The 18,800-nt window shown below is 50.1% G+C and overlaps 1 protein-coding gene across 5 annotated transcripts in view; it reads right to left on the bottom strand.

The window, feature by feature from the left end:
- The window catches only part of DIP2B (disco interacting protein 2 homolog B), a 75,656-nt gene that overhangs the window by 35,085 nt on the left and 21,771 nt on the right, over positions 1-18,800 (bottom strand). For all 5 annotated transcript variants that reach the window (XR_011735994.1, XM_065858752.2, XM_071800062.1 and 2 more), the window contains exons 2-4: positions 10,919-10,990; positions 2,353-2,493; positions 489-614 (exon numbers count right to left, since the gene is read on the bottom strand). Coding sequence is in view for 4 of the 5 variants with exons in the window: in XM_065858752.2 (XP_065714824.1) it covers positions 489-614; positions 2,353-2,493; positions 10,919-10,990 (339 nt within the window). In the remaining variant the exon portion in view is untranslated. The remainder of the gene's footprint in view (positions 1-488; positions 615-2,352; positions 2,494-10,918; positions 10,991-18,800) is intronic.

Here is an 18,800-nt window from a genome sequence, read left to right on the forward strand (position 1 = left end):
TGAAAGCAGAGAGGTTTGTTGCCATCTGATGCGCATGCACCGTAACAGGCGCCGCCTCATCCCAGGTGTTTTTCTGCACGGGAAGGGCTGGGAAGGAAAAATCCTGCAAGTCCCAAATCCCACAGGGCTCCTCCAGGGTCCTCACCCAGAAATGTACATCACTGCAAAGCCTTTACCTGTACGTTGAGTATTGAACCTTAAAATGAAGAGGTGAATTATGCAACCGAAATTGGCGTGAGGGGAGCGAAAGAAGCATCAGTCCCGAAATCCTGCTCAGCTCCTGCCAGCTGGTTCTTTCAGAGCTCCCAGGAGCCATTTCCACAGCCCTAAGAGCAGCTCCACAACCCAAGCAGCTGTTCAAAGGCAGCAAGAGAGCGACAGGAGTAACCTCCCCGCAAACGTGCTGAGAAGCTGGAGTATTCTGCCAGTTTGATTTGGGAGCTGTCACTGCTGATCCCCAAACACCCCCCAGAGTGCGAGGACCTCACCTGGGGGGGTGCAGGCGTCCGCGGGAGACTGAACGAACGTGGAGCGCCTCTTGGTTGGCATGGGCAGGGCCATCTTCTGCTCCTTGTGCTTGGCCAGCGCCGCCTGAACCGCCTCCGTGTGGATATCTGCACAGGGGACGCTCAGACTCAGCTTTGCAGCAGAATTAAACCACGCAAGGCTTACACACGTGTACCCATCGCTAGCATCTGCATTGATGCAATTAATTCCCCATTTTCCCATCTCATTTCCTCATTTTCCCATTTCCTTTTTTTAAGACAAGGAAACTAACTTGGGTTTCTAAAGTCAGCAAGTTACACGGCAGGACCGGAGGGTTTTTAGCCTGGAATCTTCTGGATTAGTCATTCTACTGTGTCACCAGCAACTTCAATGGAAACCCCAACGCCACCAGAGTGTTCCCCAACCAAAGTTATTCTAAAATATGCCTGTGTGTAATTTAAAATTAAGCAGGTAAGCTAACTGCGTACAGCCCCGGGTGCAACTCCGGTCTATGAACTGGCAAATCCTCAGCCTGTTGTCTGATTGAGGAAAAATTATCTGTTTGAGAACCTGAATGGATGCAGATTTCATGTAAATCTTGAAAGCTGCTACTGGCAGCTGTAAAGAAATTCTGATTAGTCTGGAACAGGCCAGGACATGAGGCCTGAATCCCTCTGCGAACATCCAGAGCTCGTAAGGGAAGACACATCACTGGGGATGGGAAGACAACTCATTAAACAGCCACAATGACAATGGAGAGCTCATCTATGTGCATTGCTCAGATTAATGCTGCTGCTTTTTCCTTCCCTTCAGTGAAGAAGGAAATCACAGGGTGCTCGGTGGCCAATTCTGCTGCTCTCTGGAAGCTGTGGAGCACAAAGCCCATTCCCATTCTCATTGTCCAGGCTGCTGGAGCAGATGACAAAATGTGAGGGGTTGGAAGGGACCTGGAAAGCTCATCCAGTGCAATCCCCCCATGGAGCAGGAACACCCAGCTGAGGTTCCACAGGAACCAGGCGGGTTTGAATGGCTGCAGAGAAGGAGACTCCACAACCCCCCTGGGCAGCCTGGGCCAGGCTCTGCCACCCTCACCACGAACAAGTTTCTGCTCAAATTTAAGTGGAACCTCCTGTGTTGCAGTTTGCACCCATTGCCCCTTGTCCTGTCACTGGGTGTCACCCAGCAGAGCCTGGCTCCATCCTCCTGACACTGCCCCTTTCCATATTGATCCCCAGGAATGAGTCCCCCCTCAGTCTCCTCTTCTCCAGCTCCAGAGCCCCAGCTCCCTCAGCCTTTCCTCACACGGGAGATGCTCCACTCCCTCCAGCATCTTGGTGGCTGCGCTGGACTCTCTCCAGCAGTTCCCTGTCCTTCTGGAGCTGAGGGGCCACAACTGGACACAAGATTCCAGGTGTGGTCTCCCCGGGGCAGAGCAGAGGGGCAGGAGAACCTCTCTGACCCACTGACCCCCCCTTCTAACCCACCCCAGGTCCCATTGGCTTCCTGGCCACAAGGGCCCAGTGCTGGCTCATGGTCACCCTGCTGTCCCCAGGACCCCAGCTCCCTTTCCCCTACACTGCTCTCTAACAGCTCATTCCCCAACTTACACTGGAACCTGGGGTTGTTCCTGCCCAGATTCCAGACTCTACACTTTCCCAGAAAATCAAGGTGGCAAAAAGTGACTTGCTTTTTCTACTCTGTATTTTTTTGATTAGCAACTGCAATCCTACAAGTGATGGGTTTTTATACAAGGTCCTACCAAGGTAGGACTTTCCATCAGTGGACAAGTAATAAGCTTCAACCCTTGGGAGGGCACGGTGGGTTGTTCCTCATCGCCAGGCCTCCCGGGTGAGCTCTCGTCCTTACCTGATCGGTAACGTTCATCTCGGGCTCCCCCGGAGCGGGCTCGGTGAAACTTGGATGAGGATGAGGAGGACGCTGAGGCTGGAGCTGCAGCGGGAACGGGCATCGGAGTTCTGGATTCCTTCTGCAGCGCTGGATCTGCCCCTGGAAAACAGCCCACGGTTCTCTGAGAGCGGAACAGCAGCTTTTGGGGACTGCACTTTCCTCTTTCACCAACAATTACAGCATTTCCTCCTTTTTTTCTCCCTTCTTGTAGTGAAGTGGATCTAATTAGTGCATGAGTACAATTTCCCAATTATACACAATTATATATATCCAATTATCAGTTAGGATATATCCTTCTTTGGGAGTTTTTTCCAGCTTTTTAAGGGGTTGTTGGGCACTTGAATTAAGAGAATTCCCAGCAAATCTGAAGCAGGTGACATAATACACAGTTTCACATAATTTAAGGGTCATTAAGTGACCTTTAAAAACTCATTACAAAATACAAACCCAGAGGTGCTAAGAGTCAGATAAATGTTGATAAACAGCAGATAAAGCAGGTAAGTCCTACACTTCCATTTACAACGAACGTCAATGTTTTGTGCCTCGGTATCTGTCCGGTTTACTCCCTATTTCACCGCATTTCCAATGCGAACAGGACCGCGCCATCTTCTCATTACCGCATTAAGGTGGAAGAAAATTAGCAGTTTAACTTGTGTTATAGTGATGTATGTAAATTGCTTTTAGAGCTCAAAGCCACTTACACCAGTTTCCTCCCTCGGGCACAACAAGGGGCTCGACTGATGCAATAAATCATCATTAAAATTGAGTTGTGAAGAAGAGCAAACCCACAGCAAAATACATTGAGAAGCCACGTTCGTTACCGCGTTCCCCTGACCAGTGTGCGTTATTGACAGGAAAACCAACACCACACCAGCCTCTGCTGCTCCCGTTAATTATCAAACCAATGAGAGCATTAATTATCCAGCGTCTGGCTCCTTCCAGCACATCACGAGGGGCTTTAGCATCCTGGAAAAGTTTGGTTTTCCCAGGAATACAGGGAGTTAAATAGAAAATCTGCTGAGAAATTGACGGGAGGAATCGTCGCTACTGGAGTTTCCATTCTAAAATGGATCTGTGGGACCCAAAAGGTGCCGTCGCCGTCATTACGATCAGATCGCCACCTCAAGTCGTGCAAAAGGAAGAGCGAGCGTGCCATCTGAACACGCGCGGCTTCCCAGTGCTCACAAACTACCGAAGGATTAGAGAAATGAGGAGGAAACCGCAAGTCCTGGGCTCCGGTTCCAGGCGGAGCGCTCTGGGGTGTGTGGTTGCAGGGAAACAGCGCCAGGCAAGCGCCTCGAGCGCGGGGAACCCGCAATTCCGGCCAATCACACCTAACGAGTTGCCCAAATCGCCAACTGTCTCCTGTACCAACAACCTAAAGAGCAGGATGTTCGATATTCCAGCAAACTATCTGCTTAACCCAGTGTTATAGGGAATAATCAGAGAATATAGGGGCATCGCACTCCTGGAATAGCTTATGGATTAATGACTCTGAACTCGCGTGCCAAAAATTTAGAACCTTTATTTCTAGTTAAAAAGAACACGCTCTGCTAGCCAGAAATTCGGAAACCATATAAGGGGACAAACAGTTTTCACTGGTATTTTCTGGGTGTCGTAGCATATAACAGCATTTGTTTATCAAAATAGAACCATCCCCCGTGCCAGCGGCACAAAAAGCAGGATGGCAAAGAGACTCCTGTGGTTTATGTGCAGGATGTGACAACTGACCACACCTGGAATCTTGTGTGCAGTTGTGGCCCCTCAGCTCCAGAAGGACAGGGAACTGCTGGAGAGAGTCCAGCGCAGCCACCAAGATGCTGGAGGGAGTGGAGCATCTCCCGTGTGAGGAAAGGCTGAGGGAGCTGGGGCTCTGGAGCTGGAGAAGAGGAGACTGAGGGGGGACTCATTCCTGGGGATCAATATGGAAAGGGGCAGTGTCAGGAGGATGGAGCCAGGCTCTTCTGGGTGACAACCAGTGACAGGACAAGGGGCAGTGGGTGCAAACTGGAACACAGGAGGTTCTGCTTAAATCTGAGCAGAAACTTGTTCCTGGTGAGGGTGGCAGAGCCTGGCCCAGGCTGCCCAGGGGGGTTGTGGAGTCTCCTTCTCTGCAGACATTCAAACCCGCCTGGTTCCTGTGGAACCTCAGCTGGGTGTTCCTGCTCCATGGGGGATTGCACTGGATGAGCTTTCCAGGTCCCTTCAACCCCTGACGTTCTGTTACTCTGTGAATTGGAAGACCTGGACTTCAGAGCAAGGTTTTCCATTCAAAATCTCAGTGTAACCACAGCCGAAAGAACCTGTTTGTGTCCCCTTGCTGCCACTCTGGAACACATTCCATCGGTAACAAGCTGAACACCTTTGTTGCACATATTTGCCTTCACCAAAACCAGGAGAGTTTTATTTTGATCCAAAGACAACTTCACAGGCTGAGAAGAGGAGCTGAACCCTTTCTGATCACACGAGTATTTACAAATCCCAGTACCCACTAGATGTCAGCAGCACATTTAACACTATTTTAAATGAATTATTAAGTTCATATTCAGTTATCTCTTTTAAATCCTCGTCTGCTCGGCAGGGAAACGCGCCACCCCGTTTACAGAGGGATCGGATGCGCCTCGGTGACACAACACACCATATTCCCATATTTTGCTGTGCCATAACACGCTGTGATAAGCTCACGGTGTTGGCAAGGAGAACAGCTGCAGTAAATCACAGTCATACAACGAAGCAGCAGCCGAGTGACTTGTTCAGCGTTCCCTTTGTAACAACCCCGCAGCTTCTGCGGGACCTGAATCTACGGAGACATTAAAAACTATTTGTTTCGAAGGATGCTGTAGGGTTTCTAACTGGCATTAGTTTCTAAGCAGAGCTGAGTGCCCTGTGATCCCTGCATTTCATTGAAGGGAAAGGTTTAACGATTTAGGGTTTGTTGGTTTTTTTTTCCATAAAAAGATTTCTAGATTAAAAGAACCATTCTAAGCTTCACATATGATCAACGTTCATATCAATAACAGAGACAATAAGCACTGGATTCATCCGGCAGAAGCAAAGCAGCAGGCAAACCTGTCATTCTGCCCTTTGCATAGAGAACTGAGCAGCAGCGCTACTGGTGGGCTGGATGTTCCTTAGAACAAGATGATTTTTTCAAGCTATGTGCCTGTAAAAATGGTTTAACTACCAAACTCTGGATATCTGAGTTGAGGAGCCAACCTGAGCAGCTGTTCTGTGGAATTTCACTGTGGCTGCTGCTGTTTTCCAGCACCGAGTGTAGAGTCTGGAATCTGGGCAGGAACAACCCCAGGTTCCAGTGTAAGTTGGGAATGAGCTGTTAGAGAGCAGTGTAGGGGAAAGGGAGCTGGGGGTCCTGAGCACAGCAGGGTGAGCATGAGCCAGCACTGGGCCCTTGTGGCCAGGAAGCCAATGGGACCTGGGGTGGGTTAGAAGGGGGGGGACAGTAGGTCAGAGAGGTTCTCCTGCCCCTCTGCTCTGCCCTGGGGAGACCACACCTGGAATATTGTGTGCAGTTGTGGCCCCTCAGCTCCAGAAGGACAGGGAACTGCTGGAGAGAGTCCAGCGCAGCCACCAAGATGCTGGAGGGAGTGGAGCATCTCCCGTGTGAGGAAAGGCTGAGGGAGCTGGGGCTCTGGAGCTGGAGAAGAGGAGACTGAGGGGGGACTCATTCCTGGGGATCAATGTGGAAAGGGGCAGTGTCAGGAGGATGGAGCCAGGCTCTTCTGGGTGACACCCAGTGACAGGACAAGGGGCAATGGGTGCAAACTGGAACACAGGAGGTTCCACTTGAATATGAGCAGAAACTTGTTCGTGGTGAGGGTGGCAGAGCCTGGCCCAGGCTGCCCAGGGGGGTTGTGGAGTCTCCTTCTCTGCAGACATTCAAACCCGCCTGGTTCCTGTGGAACCTCAGCTGGGTGTTCCTGCTCCATGGGGGGATTGCACTGGATGAGCTTTCCAGGGCCCTTCAACCCCTGACACTCTGGGATTCTGTTGAGAACTCAAACTTACTGAGATTCAGCAATTTTGCAGGATTTCCAGCTACATCTTAATCCTGCCCTGAGCAAGGCACGAAAGGAAAATTCAGGCGCGCCATTGATTTAGTCCTGGAAATTATTTCCAAGATGGAGAAATTGATTTCCTAGAGTCAAGCGAGCAGCGTTATTTGCAATTGTGATGCCCCTCAGATTAGATAAGGAAGAAATAACTCCCCCTTTGTGGCAGCTGCAAGTCAGATCTTGTAAACTCCGGGAGCACCACTAAGCCAGAGCACGCGTGCGTGATTCACAGGTTTAGACAAAGCTGGTTTAGCGCTGGTTGCTATTCCACATTAGCTCCTGTTGGAAATAATGTGATGCTGAAAGACAGGAAGAAACAGCAAAAGCAAAGCAAACGAACCCCCCCAAGGCCTTGGAGAATTTTCCAGCAGCATTTTGGAAGGAAATCCATGACAACCCCCTTGGGAAGCTCTTCCAAAACACCACGATATCAAAGAAATGAAACACTAAATAACAGACTGTATCATATTCCCACCTTGTGCTATCCATGAGTAACGTGAAGCAGAAAGAAACCAAACCATATATTAACAATTAAAGTTCATGGACCTGTTAAATTAGCTTCAAATGTTACCTCAACAGGTTTCCAACACCTTTCGCTGAGGTACCGGAACACAAAAAATGGACCACGTTCGTCTCACCCTTGCAAAAAGTGCACTCTGAACATTCTCCTGCTTGTTTAATTTCTTTATAATCATAATGAGAATAGGAAGCAGGAGCACTCTAGCAGCTACATTAAAAGGCTCTGACAGTGAATCGGTGGTTAATGAATATAATTTCCTTTACACATCAGCAGAGGGGCCGAACGCATTATCTTAAATAGCAAGAAAACGCACTTTGCCAGCTGCCTGCGTGCAAGGGCTGCTCGTTTTGGCAGAGGGCGTCCTGAGCGAGCTCCAAGGGGGAAATGCTCTCCCAGATCCGTAGTGACCAACATGGGCTGGAGCTCTTTCCCTAGGCCCAGCTTTGCCCGTAGTCTGCAGCAGAACGGGTTTCAAGAGGCGCTGAGTTACTCTGGCACCCCCAGCAGCAGAGCAGCTCGTCTGCCCATCCAAAGACCATTTTGCACGATAGAAAAAGGAAATAACATGGCATTGTATCTTTAAAAATAGGCGCAAACACCAGCGGCATCAGCAGCTTCGCCCAACACGCACGGCCGGGGATGCTGTTTGGAACCCGTTCTGTCCTCAAAGCCCCTGCTGCGGCAGCTTCCATTTACAAAAGTGGATGTCGCACCAGGAAAACGTGTATCTTTAGCTAATTAACATCGTTTCCCTAACTCTAGAATAACGAGGTGAGTTCCCAGAGGCAATGTGAACGGAGCACGGGTTTAGCAATAGGAGTCTCCCAAATTACAGGGCTGACGTGCCCTGATGTGTCGCCATCACCGCACGTCGGCGAGATGGAGACGACACACGAGCTCACGTCAGGAAGGTGCCTGGAAACGCGTGATGCGCTAATGCCAGCAGTAAATACTTTGTTGTTCCTCTTGTGCGCTACATTAATTTCCGTCTCATTAACAAGGTGACCCGATTCTGAATCTCTCACGCATGACTTCAATGGGGTTTTTACAACGGGTGATCCCCAGATACAGGGGGTGGAAGGTACAGGACAAGCTGAGCCACAAGGGCACTCAAAACGCTGCCTTAATTGGTGACGACCAGCCTGTGTCTCCTCCTCAACTCCGGTCATTCTGCAGCTTTCACAAGGGCGACAATTACAACAGCAGGGCCACAGTTGTGCCAAATGCTTCCCCCCCTCCTAATAAACAATGTTTTCTGAACCAAACCAAACGTGCGTGTGGAGCGACAGGCACAAGAGCACGTTGGCAGATGAAAAGGACAGGAGTGAGTCCGGCCCAGAACATCCACGTTTCCTCCCGAGGCTCAAGATCCCCATGGGTACGCAGGTTGGACTAAGATTGCAAACCCCGCTTAACAAAGAGCTGCTCCTAAAGACCATAAAGAGGGATTAGTCTTGTGTATGACTTTGTGGTTTCTTTAAAAGGAAGTCTGAGCATGGAGGGGGTTGGTCTGTGCTCCCAAGGGATAAAACAAGAGGAAACGGCCTCAAGTTGCGCCAGGGGAGGTTGAGGTTGGATTTAGGAACAATTTCTTCCCCAAAGGGCTGTGGGGCATTGAACAGGCTGCCCAGGGCAGTGCTGGAGTCACCATCCCTGGAGGGGTTTAAAAGGTTTTTAGATGAGGTTCTTAAGGACGTGGTTTAGTGCTGGAGTTGGGTTATGGTTGGGCTCCATGATCCTGGGGGTCTCTTCCAAGGGAAATGAAATGATTCTAAATAACAGAGATTTGATACAAAGGTAACCAAGCAGAGATTCCTGTTACATCCTGGTTCAGGGAGGCAGTCCTGAGGACACAGAGAGCTGTTGGTAACAAAATCTCACATTTGAAGGCTAAGATCTATGTTTTGCTTGCCTTGCAACCTCTGCTGCGTCAGTTCAGGCAGAATACACCGTTCTTTTGTGTAGAAAGCAGTAAGTGTTGCACAAGGGAACAGGAACCAGCTTTTGTTGAGCACACGAGCAAAACAACACTGAGAATCAAGAGGGATGGAGGAGAACAGGGACACGAGCACCAGGGTCCAGAAGCCACCACACGGCAGTGCCAGGGTCCCTCTGCGCTCCTCAGGCAACCGAACCGCTGTCATTTCAGCAGAAATGGGAACAAATCCTCGCCGATCTTTCCCCGGCGGATGCAGCGCTGATGGTCAATAAAAGCACTTGGAGCCTTCACTTTTTGGCAGTAGCTCAGTCTCAGTAAATTACAGTAAGCCCAGTCATGACTGCCTGTCGTACCCATTCAGTCCCCACGCTGCAAGAGCCAGACGCATTAGTTTTTAATGGGTTGGCATCTCGGTACATCAGTAGTGCAATTATTTTGGGTAAGCATCCCCCTAATAATTACTGAGCAGACTTTCAGCCGTGTCCTTCAGTTTACAATTACATCTAATTATCCTACACACAATCAGCTGCACCGCGAAGGATCTCTGAACCGAAAGAAACGGATGTAAATGAACGACAAGAACTCAGTGACTTTGGCAAAACAAACTAACAAATTACAGAAATCCTGATGTTTCTCCAACAGGGAATTCGGGTGGCAGAAAGGACGCGGTACAGACCGACTGCACTTCAACCATTTTCAAGAAGGTTTCAAGGATTCCTGAGGCCTCGCACTTCACAACCAACTCAAAGCCCTCAAGTTCTCAGCTGACAAGGGAGGGGGACGGGATCTATGCACATGGGAGATAGGGCACACAGAGTGTTGAAACACCGAGCGCTCTGCAGGGACCCAAACGGCTCTGAACTACCAGCAATCACTGAATGCCACAATGTCAGGGGTTGAAGGGACCTGGAAAGCTCATCCAGCGCAATCCCCCCATGGAGCAGGAACACCCAGCTGAGGTTCCACAGGAACCAGGCGGCTTTGAATGTCTGCAGAGAAGGAGACTCCACAACCCCCCTGGGCAGCCTGGGCCAGGCTCTGACACCCTCACCAGGAACAAGTTTCTTCTCATATTCAAGTGGAACCTCCTGTGTTCCAGTTTGCACCCATTGCCCCTTGTCCTGTCACTGGTTGTCACCCAGAAGAGCCTGGCTCCATCCTCCTGACACTGCCCCTTTCCATATTGATCCCCAGGAATGAGTCCCCCCTCAGTCTCCTCTTCTCCAGCTCCAGAGCCCCAGCTCCCTCAGCCTTTCCTCACACGGGAGATGCTCCACTCCCTCCAGCATCTTGGTGGCTGCGCTGGACTCTCTCCAGCAGTTCCCTGTCCTTCTGGAGCTGAGGGGCACAACTGCACACAAGATTCCAGGTGTGGTCTCCCCAGGGCAGAGCAGAGGGGCAGCAGAACCTCTCTGACCTACTGACCACCCCCTTCTAACCCACCCCAGGTCCCATTGGCTTCCTGGCCACAAGGGCCCAGTGCTGGCTCATGGTCACCCTGCTGTCCCCAGGACCCCCAGCTCCCTTTCCCCTACTCTGCTCTCTAACAGCTCATTCCCCAACTTACACTGGAACCTGGGGTTGTTCCTGCCCAGATCCAAGACTCTACACTTGCCCTTGTTCTATTTCATTACATTTCTCCCCGTCCAACTCTCAGCCTGTCCAGGTCTCTGATGGCAGCACAGCTTCCAGTGTCACCACTCCTCCCAGCTTGGTGTCACCAGCAAACTTGCTGACAGTCACTCTATTCCCTCATCCAAGTCATTAATGAATATATTGCATAATACTGGTCCCAGGTCCCTGCAGTTCAATACAAACCAGCCGACTCAAGGCAAAATACGGCACCCGCGCAGCCTCCGCAGTGTAATTATCGGCTCCGGAAACACGGCTGAGAGTCAAGAGTCAGCAAGTGAAGCTCAGTGCTCCCCTCCACGGGTCCCTTGGATGTGGAGGCTCCGCAGGGTTCTCAGGGCAGCAGAAGCACGGACCTACCTTGTGGTTGTGGAACATAGGGAGCCAGCAGCTTCGCTCTCTTCTTCTCATACCCCTTCTGCGTGATGTCCCCTGAAACAAGCAAAGAAAACTCATTTAATCATGTCCTTGTTTTTTGCTTCTCTTTTCAGTGACGTGAAGGTTCCACCTGAAGGCAGCAATGCATCTGCTGAAGAAAATCGGAGACCAAATAAATGCAAGTACATTAGGATTTCAAAGCTTCCGTATTACAGAACCCCTGTACTTTCCCTTGGGATCAGAGATATGCACTACACACTATTTAAATGCAATAATTTGAATCAGAACAGCTATCTAAGTGGAATATCAAAGCCATGAAAACCTAAAAAGGGAAACTCAGAGCGTATGAAAATATTGGGTGACCACAAAGGCTAACGAAACGAAATGGTTCCCAAACAACGGGGCAAAGTGCGAACTCAGAGCCTCGTCTTAAACGAAGTAATTTGAGACTCAACTCGTACGCTGCCGCCCGGCAAGAACACCCTACGGTCCAGAAATCCGACTTTGCATCGAGTCCATTTGCTCTCCATTGAAAACAAGCTGGGGGGCAGTGGGATTTAAGCTGGCGGCAGCTGCAGTTCCACTGTTTGCCCACTGCTCGCAGCCTGAGCTCCGCAGAAAAAACTCCAGAAAAGAAGAAGTCTTAGTAAACTTTTTCCTTTTTTTAAACCCCCTAAGCTGTCTGATCCCGGAGCTGAACCATCTGGCTGCTGTCTTCTGGTTTAATTTCTCGCATCGCATTTGAACCACAAAAAAGACCAAAACCTTGACGGGATTAAAACAAAAAGCCCTGCAGCATTTCAAGCCCGACCCACATTTGTAACCCCTCATCTCAGAATGCCAGCATGTCAGGGGTTGAAGGGACCTGGAAAGCTCATCCAGCGCAATCCCCCCATGGAGCAGGAACACCCAGCTGAGGTTCCACAGGAACCAGGCGGGTTTGAATGTCTGCAGAGAAGGAGACTCCACAACCCCCCTGGGCAGCCTGGGCCAGGCTCTGCCACCCTCACCACGAACAAGTTTCTGCTCATATTCAAGCAGAACCTCCTGTGTTCCAGTTTGCACCCATTGCCCCTTGTCCTGTCACTGGTTGTCACCCAGAAGAGCCTGGCTCCATCCTCCTGACACTGCCCCTTTCCATATTGATCCCCAGGAATGAGTCCCCCCTCAGTCTCCTCTTGTCCAGCTCCAGAGCCCCAGCTCCCTCAGCCTTTCCTCACACGGGAGATGCTCCACTCCCTCCAGCATCTTGGTGGCTGCGCTGGACTCTCTCCAGCAGTTCCCTGTCCTTCTGGAGCTGAGGGGCACAACTGGACACAAGATTCCAGGTGTGGTCTCCCCAGGGCAGAGCAGAGGGGCAGGAGAACCTCTCTGACCCACTGACCACCCCCTTCTAACCCACCCCAGGTCCCATTGGCTTCCTGGCCACAAGGGCCCAGTGCTGGCTCATGGTCACCCTGCTGTCCCGAGGACCCCCAGCTCCCTTTCCCCTACACTGCTCTCTAATAGCTCATTCCCCAACTTACACTGGAACCTGGGGTTGTTCCTGCCCACATTCAAGACTCTACACTTGCCCTTGTTCTATTTCATTACATTTTTCCTGCCCAGCTCTCCAGCCTGTCCAGGTCTCTGATGGCAGCACAGCTCCCAGTGTCACCACTCCTCCCAGCTTGGTGTCACCAGCAAACTTGCTGACAGTCACTCTATTCCCTCGTCCAAATCATTGATGAATATATTGAATAATACCGGCCCCAGCACTGACCCCTGAGGCACTGCACTGGATCCAGGCCTCAACTGGACTCTGCCCCATTGACCACGACTCTCTGGCTTCTTCCCTTCAGTCAGTTCCCAGTCCACCTCACTACCCGCTCATCCAGACCGCACTCCTCAGTTCAGCTGTGAGGATGCTGTGCAGACTGTGTCAAATCCCTCACTCAAGTCCAGGTAGATCACGTCCACCGCTCTGCCATCATCCATCCATCTTGTGATGTCCTCATAAAAGTCAATGAGGTTGGTCAAGCACGACTTCCCCTTGGTGAAGCCATGGTGACTGCTCCTAGTGACCCTCTTATCCCTGATCTGTCTTGAGATCTCTTGGGGACAAAAGAGTGCAAGCAATCAAACACGAAAATACGAAAACACATTTATTTGCTATTACTTCTCCAGTTAAAATTAAGCCTACGACAAGAAACCGGTCATCACAGACAGTGTGTTTTCTTCACTGTGAGCCCGATTATTGCAAGAACAGAGTATTAGTTGCAATCATCAGCTGGGACAGCAAATACAGCAGGGTTTAGGCTCTAAGCCCCAACACAACCAGCGTCCCTGCAAGAACACTCCGGCTAACCAGCCGTTTTGGTTCTAAAGGTGACTTTGTTTGGCAAGGGAATGGGCTTCACTGCTTCGCGTGGACAGGTGAACGCTGGTGTCACTCGAAACGCCCCCGAGAAGACGCGAAGGCGAAGCGGCGGGTGCAACCCAGCAGCTGAACATGAGAATATCCGTGAAGCACCCAAATGCCGAGCAAACATGAATTCTAATGCCTGATTGCAGCCGGTCGCTCAGCGCAATGGATCCAGCTCACCGGACAGCTATGCTGGCACCTTCCAGAACAGCCACACGAAGAGCGCATTCCCCACGTTGGTTCATTTGGGCAGCAAAGGGAGCCGGAAAAATAGACCCGCTCAGAATTGTTCCTTGTAAACCAACCCACGGATTTGTTTAGCTTGTTATTTTGTGATTAATCGCTCCACAAGATTTAATTGGACTTTTGACGTTGGTGATAACGCGCTATATATAATGAGACATTTGCCACAGAAAATTGTTGGAATTACTATGGGATACCAGTGGCTTACAAACACACACCAGTGCACCGGTAGCATCACATTCTGGTTTATGTGCTGGGTTTCTACTCACTCGCTCCACACTAATATCCTACCAATAAAAAAATATATCTATTATCACAGGAACTACGATCTGCATTGGAAATTGGAAGTTGAGGCGAGATATTGCTGGAAAACAAGGAGGTAACCCAAGCCAAAAGCCACTATTTGCATCCCTACCATAGGATGCAGATCATCTATATTATTGCTCGGAAAATAAGGGTTCTCTAATAAAAAAATAACCCCCCAATGCTATTTGGCAAGAGCAGGAAAGTTCCAACGAGTCAAATGGGAAGAGAAATAAGGGTGATGGATTGCTGGGACTCGCCGTGTCTGATCCGGTCACTACGACCACAACAGTTGTGCTCAAATTTGCACCTCGAGTGTTGGAAGCAAGTGTCCCTTTAATATAGTGCATGCCCGGAATGGATTTATTGTACAAAGCGTCTTCTCTCTGGTCGTAATCCAAATTTGGTCTCAATCCACTGAGACACAAACCGAAGATTCACCAGCAGAGGAATTTTCTTCCTCCCCACTCTGGTGATCCACAGGAAACACAAAGATCCGACCAGGAGCGCACGTTTCCTCACCGAGCAGCATCAGTCACAGCAACAGGAAGAGAGCCGAGACAATGGGGCAGAAACCTGGGAAATCACAACCCCGCTGCCATTCGCTGTGTTCAGTTCTTCCAAAGAGCTGCAAAAACAACCCAAGAACCACAGCGCAGGAGCCGGCGCTGCAAGGAAAGCGGCAGCAAAGCAGACGGGAGCTGAGAGTTTAGCTCTGAAATGGTGCTGGGGTTTGTTCATCCCGAGGAGCGAAACTACAACTAAACCCACTTAGTGCTGATGTATTCTGGCCTCTCCAGCTACAGCTCTGTGCAGGTGGGGTCTATATGGATCTATACCCTCCACATGGAGTTTGCCAGCCAAGACCCTTTCGCCGTAACCAACCGCAGGACTATTTGACACCACGATCTTTCCCAGTGGTTCAAAAGGCAACGTTGGGAATCTTTAGGGTTGTTTTTGAGGACATGTGAGTGTGAGCTAAGCAGTTTTACAAGAAGAATTTAAAGAAATCCTACTTTTCAAGACACAGCAGGTCTTGCAAATACATAAGAGATGCCGCTCTGTGGATTCAAGGTAGGAAATAGCCCCGGATTTATGGCTTGCAGAAACAAGACAAGTTTAATCAAGGAACAACCACGTTTCCTCACTTGAAATACCTGGACAATAATGCTGACTGCAGACACCTCTGTGATGAAATCCAAGAGGTCCTGCTTGTTTGAATCTAAGTAGGTCGGAGGAACAGAATTCCCTAGGGAAAATAAAGCAAAAACTGGCTTCTGAGCTTCCTTTTTCATCCGATTCTCCTGATTTCTGGCGAGGCAATGAGAAGGGATTGCCACCACCTAAATCCACACTGGGTGTGCTGAGGGTGCAAGAGGAGCTCAGTGCTGGGGAGCAGGGGGAAGCCCAGGGATCTCCAAGCCGGGATGCTCCACCTCCACTCAACCAAGGCAGCAGAGGAGCTCCAGGAGGCTCCGGCCCGCGACGCCGGGCTGCTCCTCAGCAATTAGAGCCGATGATCTGTTCCGAACAGCGCGGCTCAATCCGTGCAAGGTGGTAACACCAGCTAATCCTGCTACGCGCAGACAATGCCGCTCTTTCAACATCCTTCCTCCCCTTCCCCCACGGAACGAGAACACTGAATCATTTACTGTCCAACAAAACCATAATTACTACAGTGGAGAAATTAAGGAAAATGATCACGTAGAGCACAGCATCTCCCAACAAAGCCTCCAAAGACTTGGCTGTATCAAGCAAAAGATTCAAATTTGAAAGCAGTTTGTATGCACTTTTTAACAAACCAATCTGTTTCTAGCGGTTTATGCTAACAGAGAATCATGGAAATGCTTCTAGTACATCCATTAGCCCCAAAACAACGAAAGTAATTCCATTATTTAACAAGATTGTAACAAGAAGGAGGAAATAAATTCTATGATCACTGCATCTTCTTTTCAGGTCTCACCCCTAGGAATGACCTGGTGACTTTGCCTTTCCTCCTGCTCCCCTGCCTGTCTGACAGCAACGCCTTCCTGCAGTTGCATCACCTCCACCTCGCTCGGAAAGAACAAAACACAGCCTGGTTTTGCAGGGCTTGATCTTGGGTTTCCTGTCCTTGACCAGAAATAGACCCCAAACTGCAGGTTCTGAGCCCCAGGAGCGCAGCTGTGAGCCCGCAATGGGGTTTCGCCACGTGCCACTTCCAAATAAGGTCCCTCGAGTGCGTTTGGGAGCGGCAGGTGGTGCGTTTGAGAAACCCAGGTATGCACTTCAGCCTCACAGCCTAGGCAGAAAACCAATAGCAAAGCAATTAGTTCAGCACTTCCCTAACAAATGCTGTCGCCGCTCATTTATTTATTTTGCAACTAGATCTCATTTTCCTGCCACTTCCCGGAGCACCGGTGACCTCCAGGCACCCCCGTCCCCAGTGGTTTTCCCAAAGCTGGGGTGTCCTCAACCCAAAGCCAACATCCCCCCTTTATTCCAAGGCTGTGTTCAAACTGGTACTGTTCAATGCTCTCGCACTCTAACGCTCCTTGGCTGCAACTCCAGCGCAAAAATGGTGTTTGAGACAAGTTTAGACAATTGCCTCTTTCTGTTTGAGGCCAAAGGATGATGCAGGTTCGGAGGTTCCCTCCTCCTTCCTCCCGGGGAAGCTGTATATCAGGTTTCCTCCTTGAAGACAATACCAAGGGCTGCAAACAGAGAGCGTGCCAGCAAAAACTGGTTTCTTGAAAGAAATAAAGGCTCTGCTCCATATATCGCCTCCCAACAAACCAAACCCAAACAAACACAACAGGTTTGTGCTTCGCGCTTTCCCTTTAACAGCACAATTCTGTTCCCATTAAGAATATGAATAAGCTACTGAAAAAACCAGCAGGTCTGACAAAGCTCCGTTTGTTAAGCGCGAGCATTATACTGCTACAGTTTCAGTACTAAAAGTTTCACAGACAGATTAATTTATACACACAGTCCAAGCCCCTTGGCTCCAACACTGTGGGGACTCTGTTCCACAGCTTCAAAAAATCTTTTCCAAAGCCTTATGAATGTTGCTTTACCGAATTAAAACTATTTTAATCTCAACGCGCGTTATTTCGCAAGAATGCAATTCAAGGTTCGGATTTTGCGTGTCTATGGGGTGTAAAGGCTGCAATGCTCACAGCTCTGGGGTTGTGGCGTTTAAGGTCACAAGGTGCATTTTACTGCAAGTCACGGTGTACCTGATGCCTTTTTAATTTGTTGTTTTGCCTTGAAACAATAAATGCAACTGCTGAAACCAGACTGAGGAATCTCCTGTACCTTGCAGCAGGGTTTCGGAGCTGCGGATGATCCACTGTCCTCGGCTCACCCGCCCGGCCCGTGTGTTGCGGGCACTAATCTCAGATGCCATATGCGAGGCGCCATCCCACTGGGTGAGCTCAGGACAGAGCTGGGTTTCCTTGGTGCGCGTGGGCAGGGGGCGACCAACGCAAAGGACGCGGCACTGGGTCCACTTCAGCTGGAGATCCTCCCTTCCTCGCAAAAAATAACCCACAAAAACATATGGTAATTCATCACCGTTTCTGCTGAAAACGGCACTATCCGGTCAGCAAAATGAGTTTGCAGACTGGGACGCTAAAGAACGCGTGGAAGGGTAAACTGTAAGTCAAAGAGCCTCTGGTAGCTGTGCTACACTCGTGTTGGTTGTTCTCTTGGAGCAGACCTGGGGACGTTCCCACTCGTGACCACGCGGGGTTTGCAGATCAGCGTCACCGGGTGTTCTCGGGTTCGTTCCTTCCCCAGGATGTCGCTCCCATGACTGCAAAGCCAATTTTCAACCCAGGGATGCCCAGGGATGTCCCTGACTGACCTGGGATGCCACCCACTGTCCAGGGATGCCCATGACTGACCCGGGATGCCACCCACTGCCCAGGGGTGTCCCCGACTGACCCAGGATGTCACCCACTGCCCAGGGATGTCCGTGACTGACCTGGGATGCCACCCACTGCCCAGGGATGCCCCAGGATGTCCCAGCTCCCCAGCATGTCCCCACCACCCGGGGATGTCCCCACTCCCCAGGTGTCCCTGTTGCCCACAGATGTCCCGACTCCCTGGGATGTCCCCAAGGCCCAGGATGTCCAGTGCTGCCCAGGGATGTCCCCCACTGTCTCGGGATGTCACCTATTGCTCAGGAATGTCCTCACCCCCTGGGTGTCCCTGTTGCCCATGGATGTCCCCACTCTCTGAGATGTCCCTGTTGCCCAGGATGTCCCTGCCATCCAGCGATGTCCCTGCTCCCAGGAATGTCCCCCACTGTCCAGGGATGCCACTGTTGCCCCACGATGTCACCCATTGCCCAGGGATGTCCCCGTTGTCCAGGTGTCCCTGGGAGGTCCGTTCATTGGTCCGTAAGAACCAAAAGGCCAGAGAGACTTTGCATTTCAGGTCACAAGTGGGACACAGGGACACGGGATATGACCTCAAACCACGCATGGGTACATTCGCTTTAACAAAAGGGAAAAATGGGTTTTTAAAGGTTCCAAAAACTCTTGAAGACGACCCTTTAAAACCTTTAAATACATCACTAAATTCTGTTAATGTGGACAACCCTACTAAATACAGGACCCTAGCAAAATACAACCGCTGAAGTCAACTTTATACAAGATCCGCTGCAGAGTGAAGCCATATAAATGTTACATGTTACCCATAAAACCAGCATGTGCACATAAACAGCTTAATCCAGTATCCAAACAATAAATCTTACATATGACCCCTTCCTGGGGGAAAAAATAATATATTTTAAATAGCTACAAGTTATCATGGGGAAAAAATGCATTTCCCTTCTGAGCGCTATAAAAGGCACAAACCCAAGGCTTGGTCACAAATAGGATTTTACAAAAGAAACGTTTTTAATAAGTAGTCCATGAGAAGAATGTG

Source organism: Patagioenas fasciata, chromosome 28 (genome assembly GCF_037038585.1).
Source record: "Patagioenas fasciata isolate bPatFas1 chromosome 28, bPatFas1.hap1, whole genome shotgun sequence".
Lineage (NCBI taxonomy): Eukaryota > Metazoa > Chordata > Aves > Columbiformes > Columbidae > Patagioenas > Patagioenas fasciata.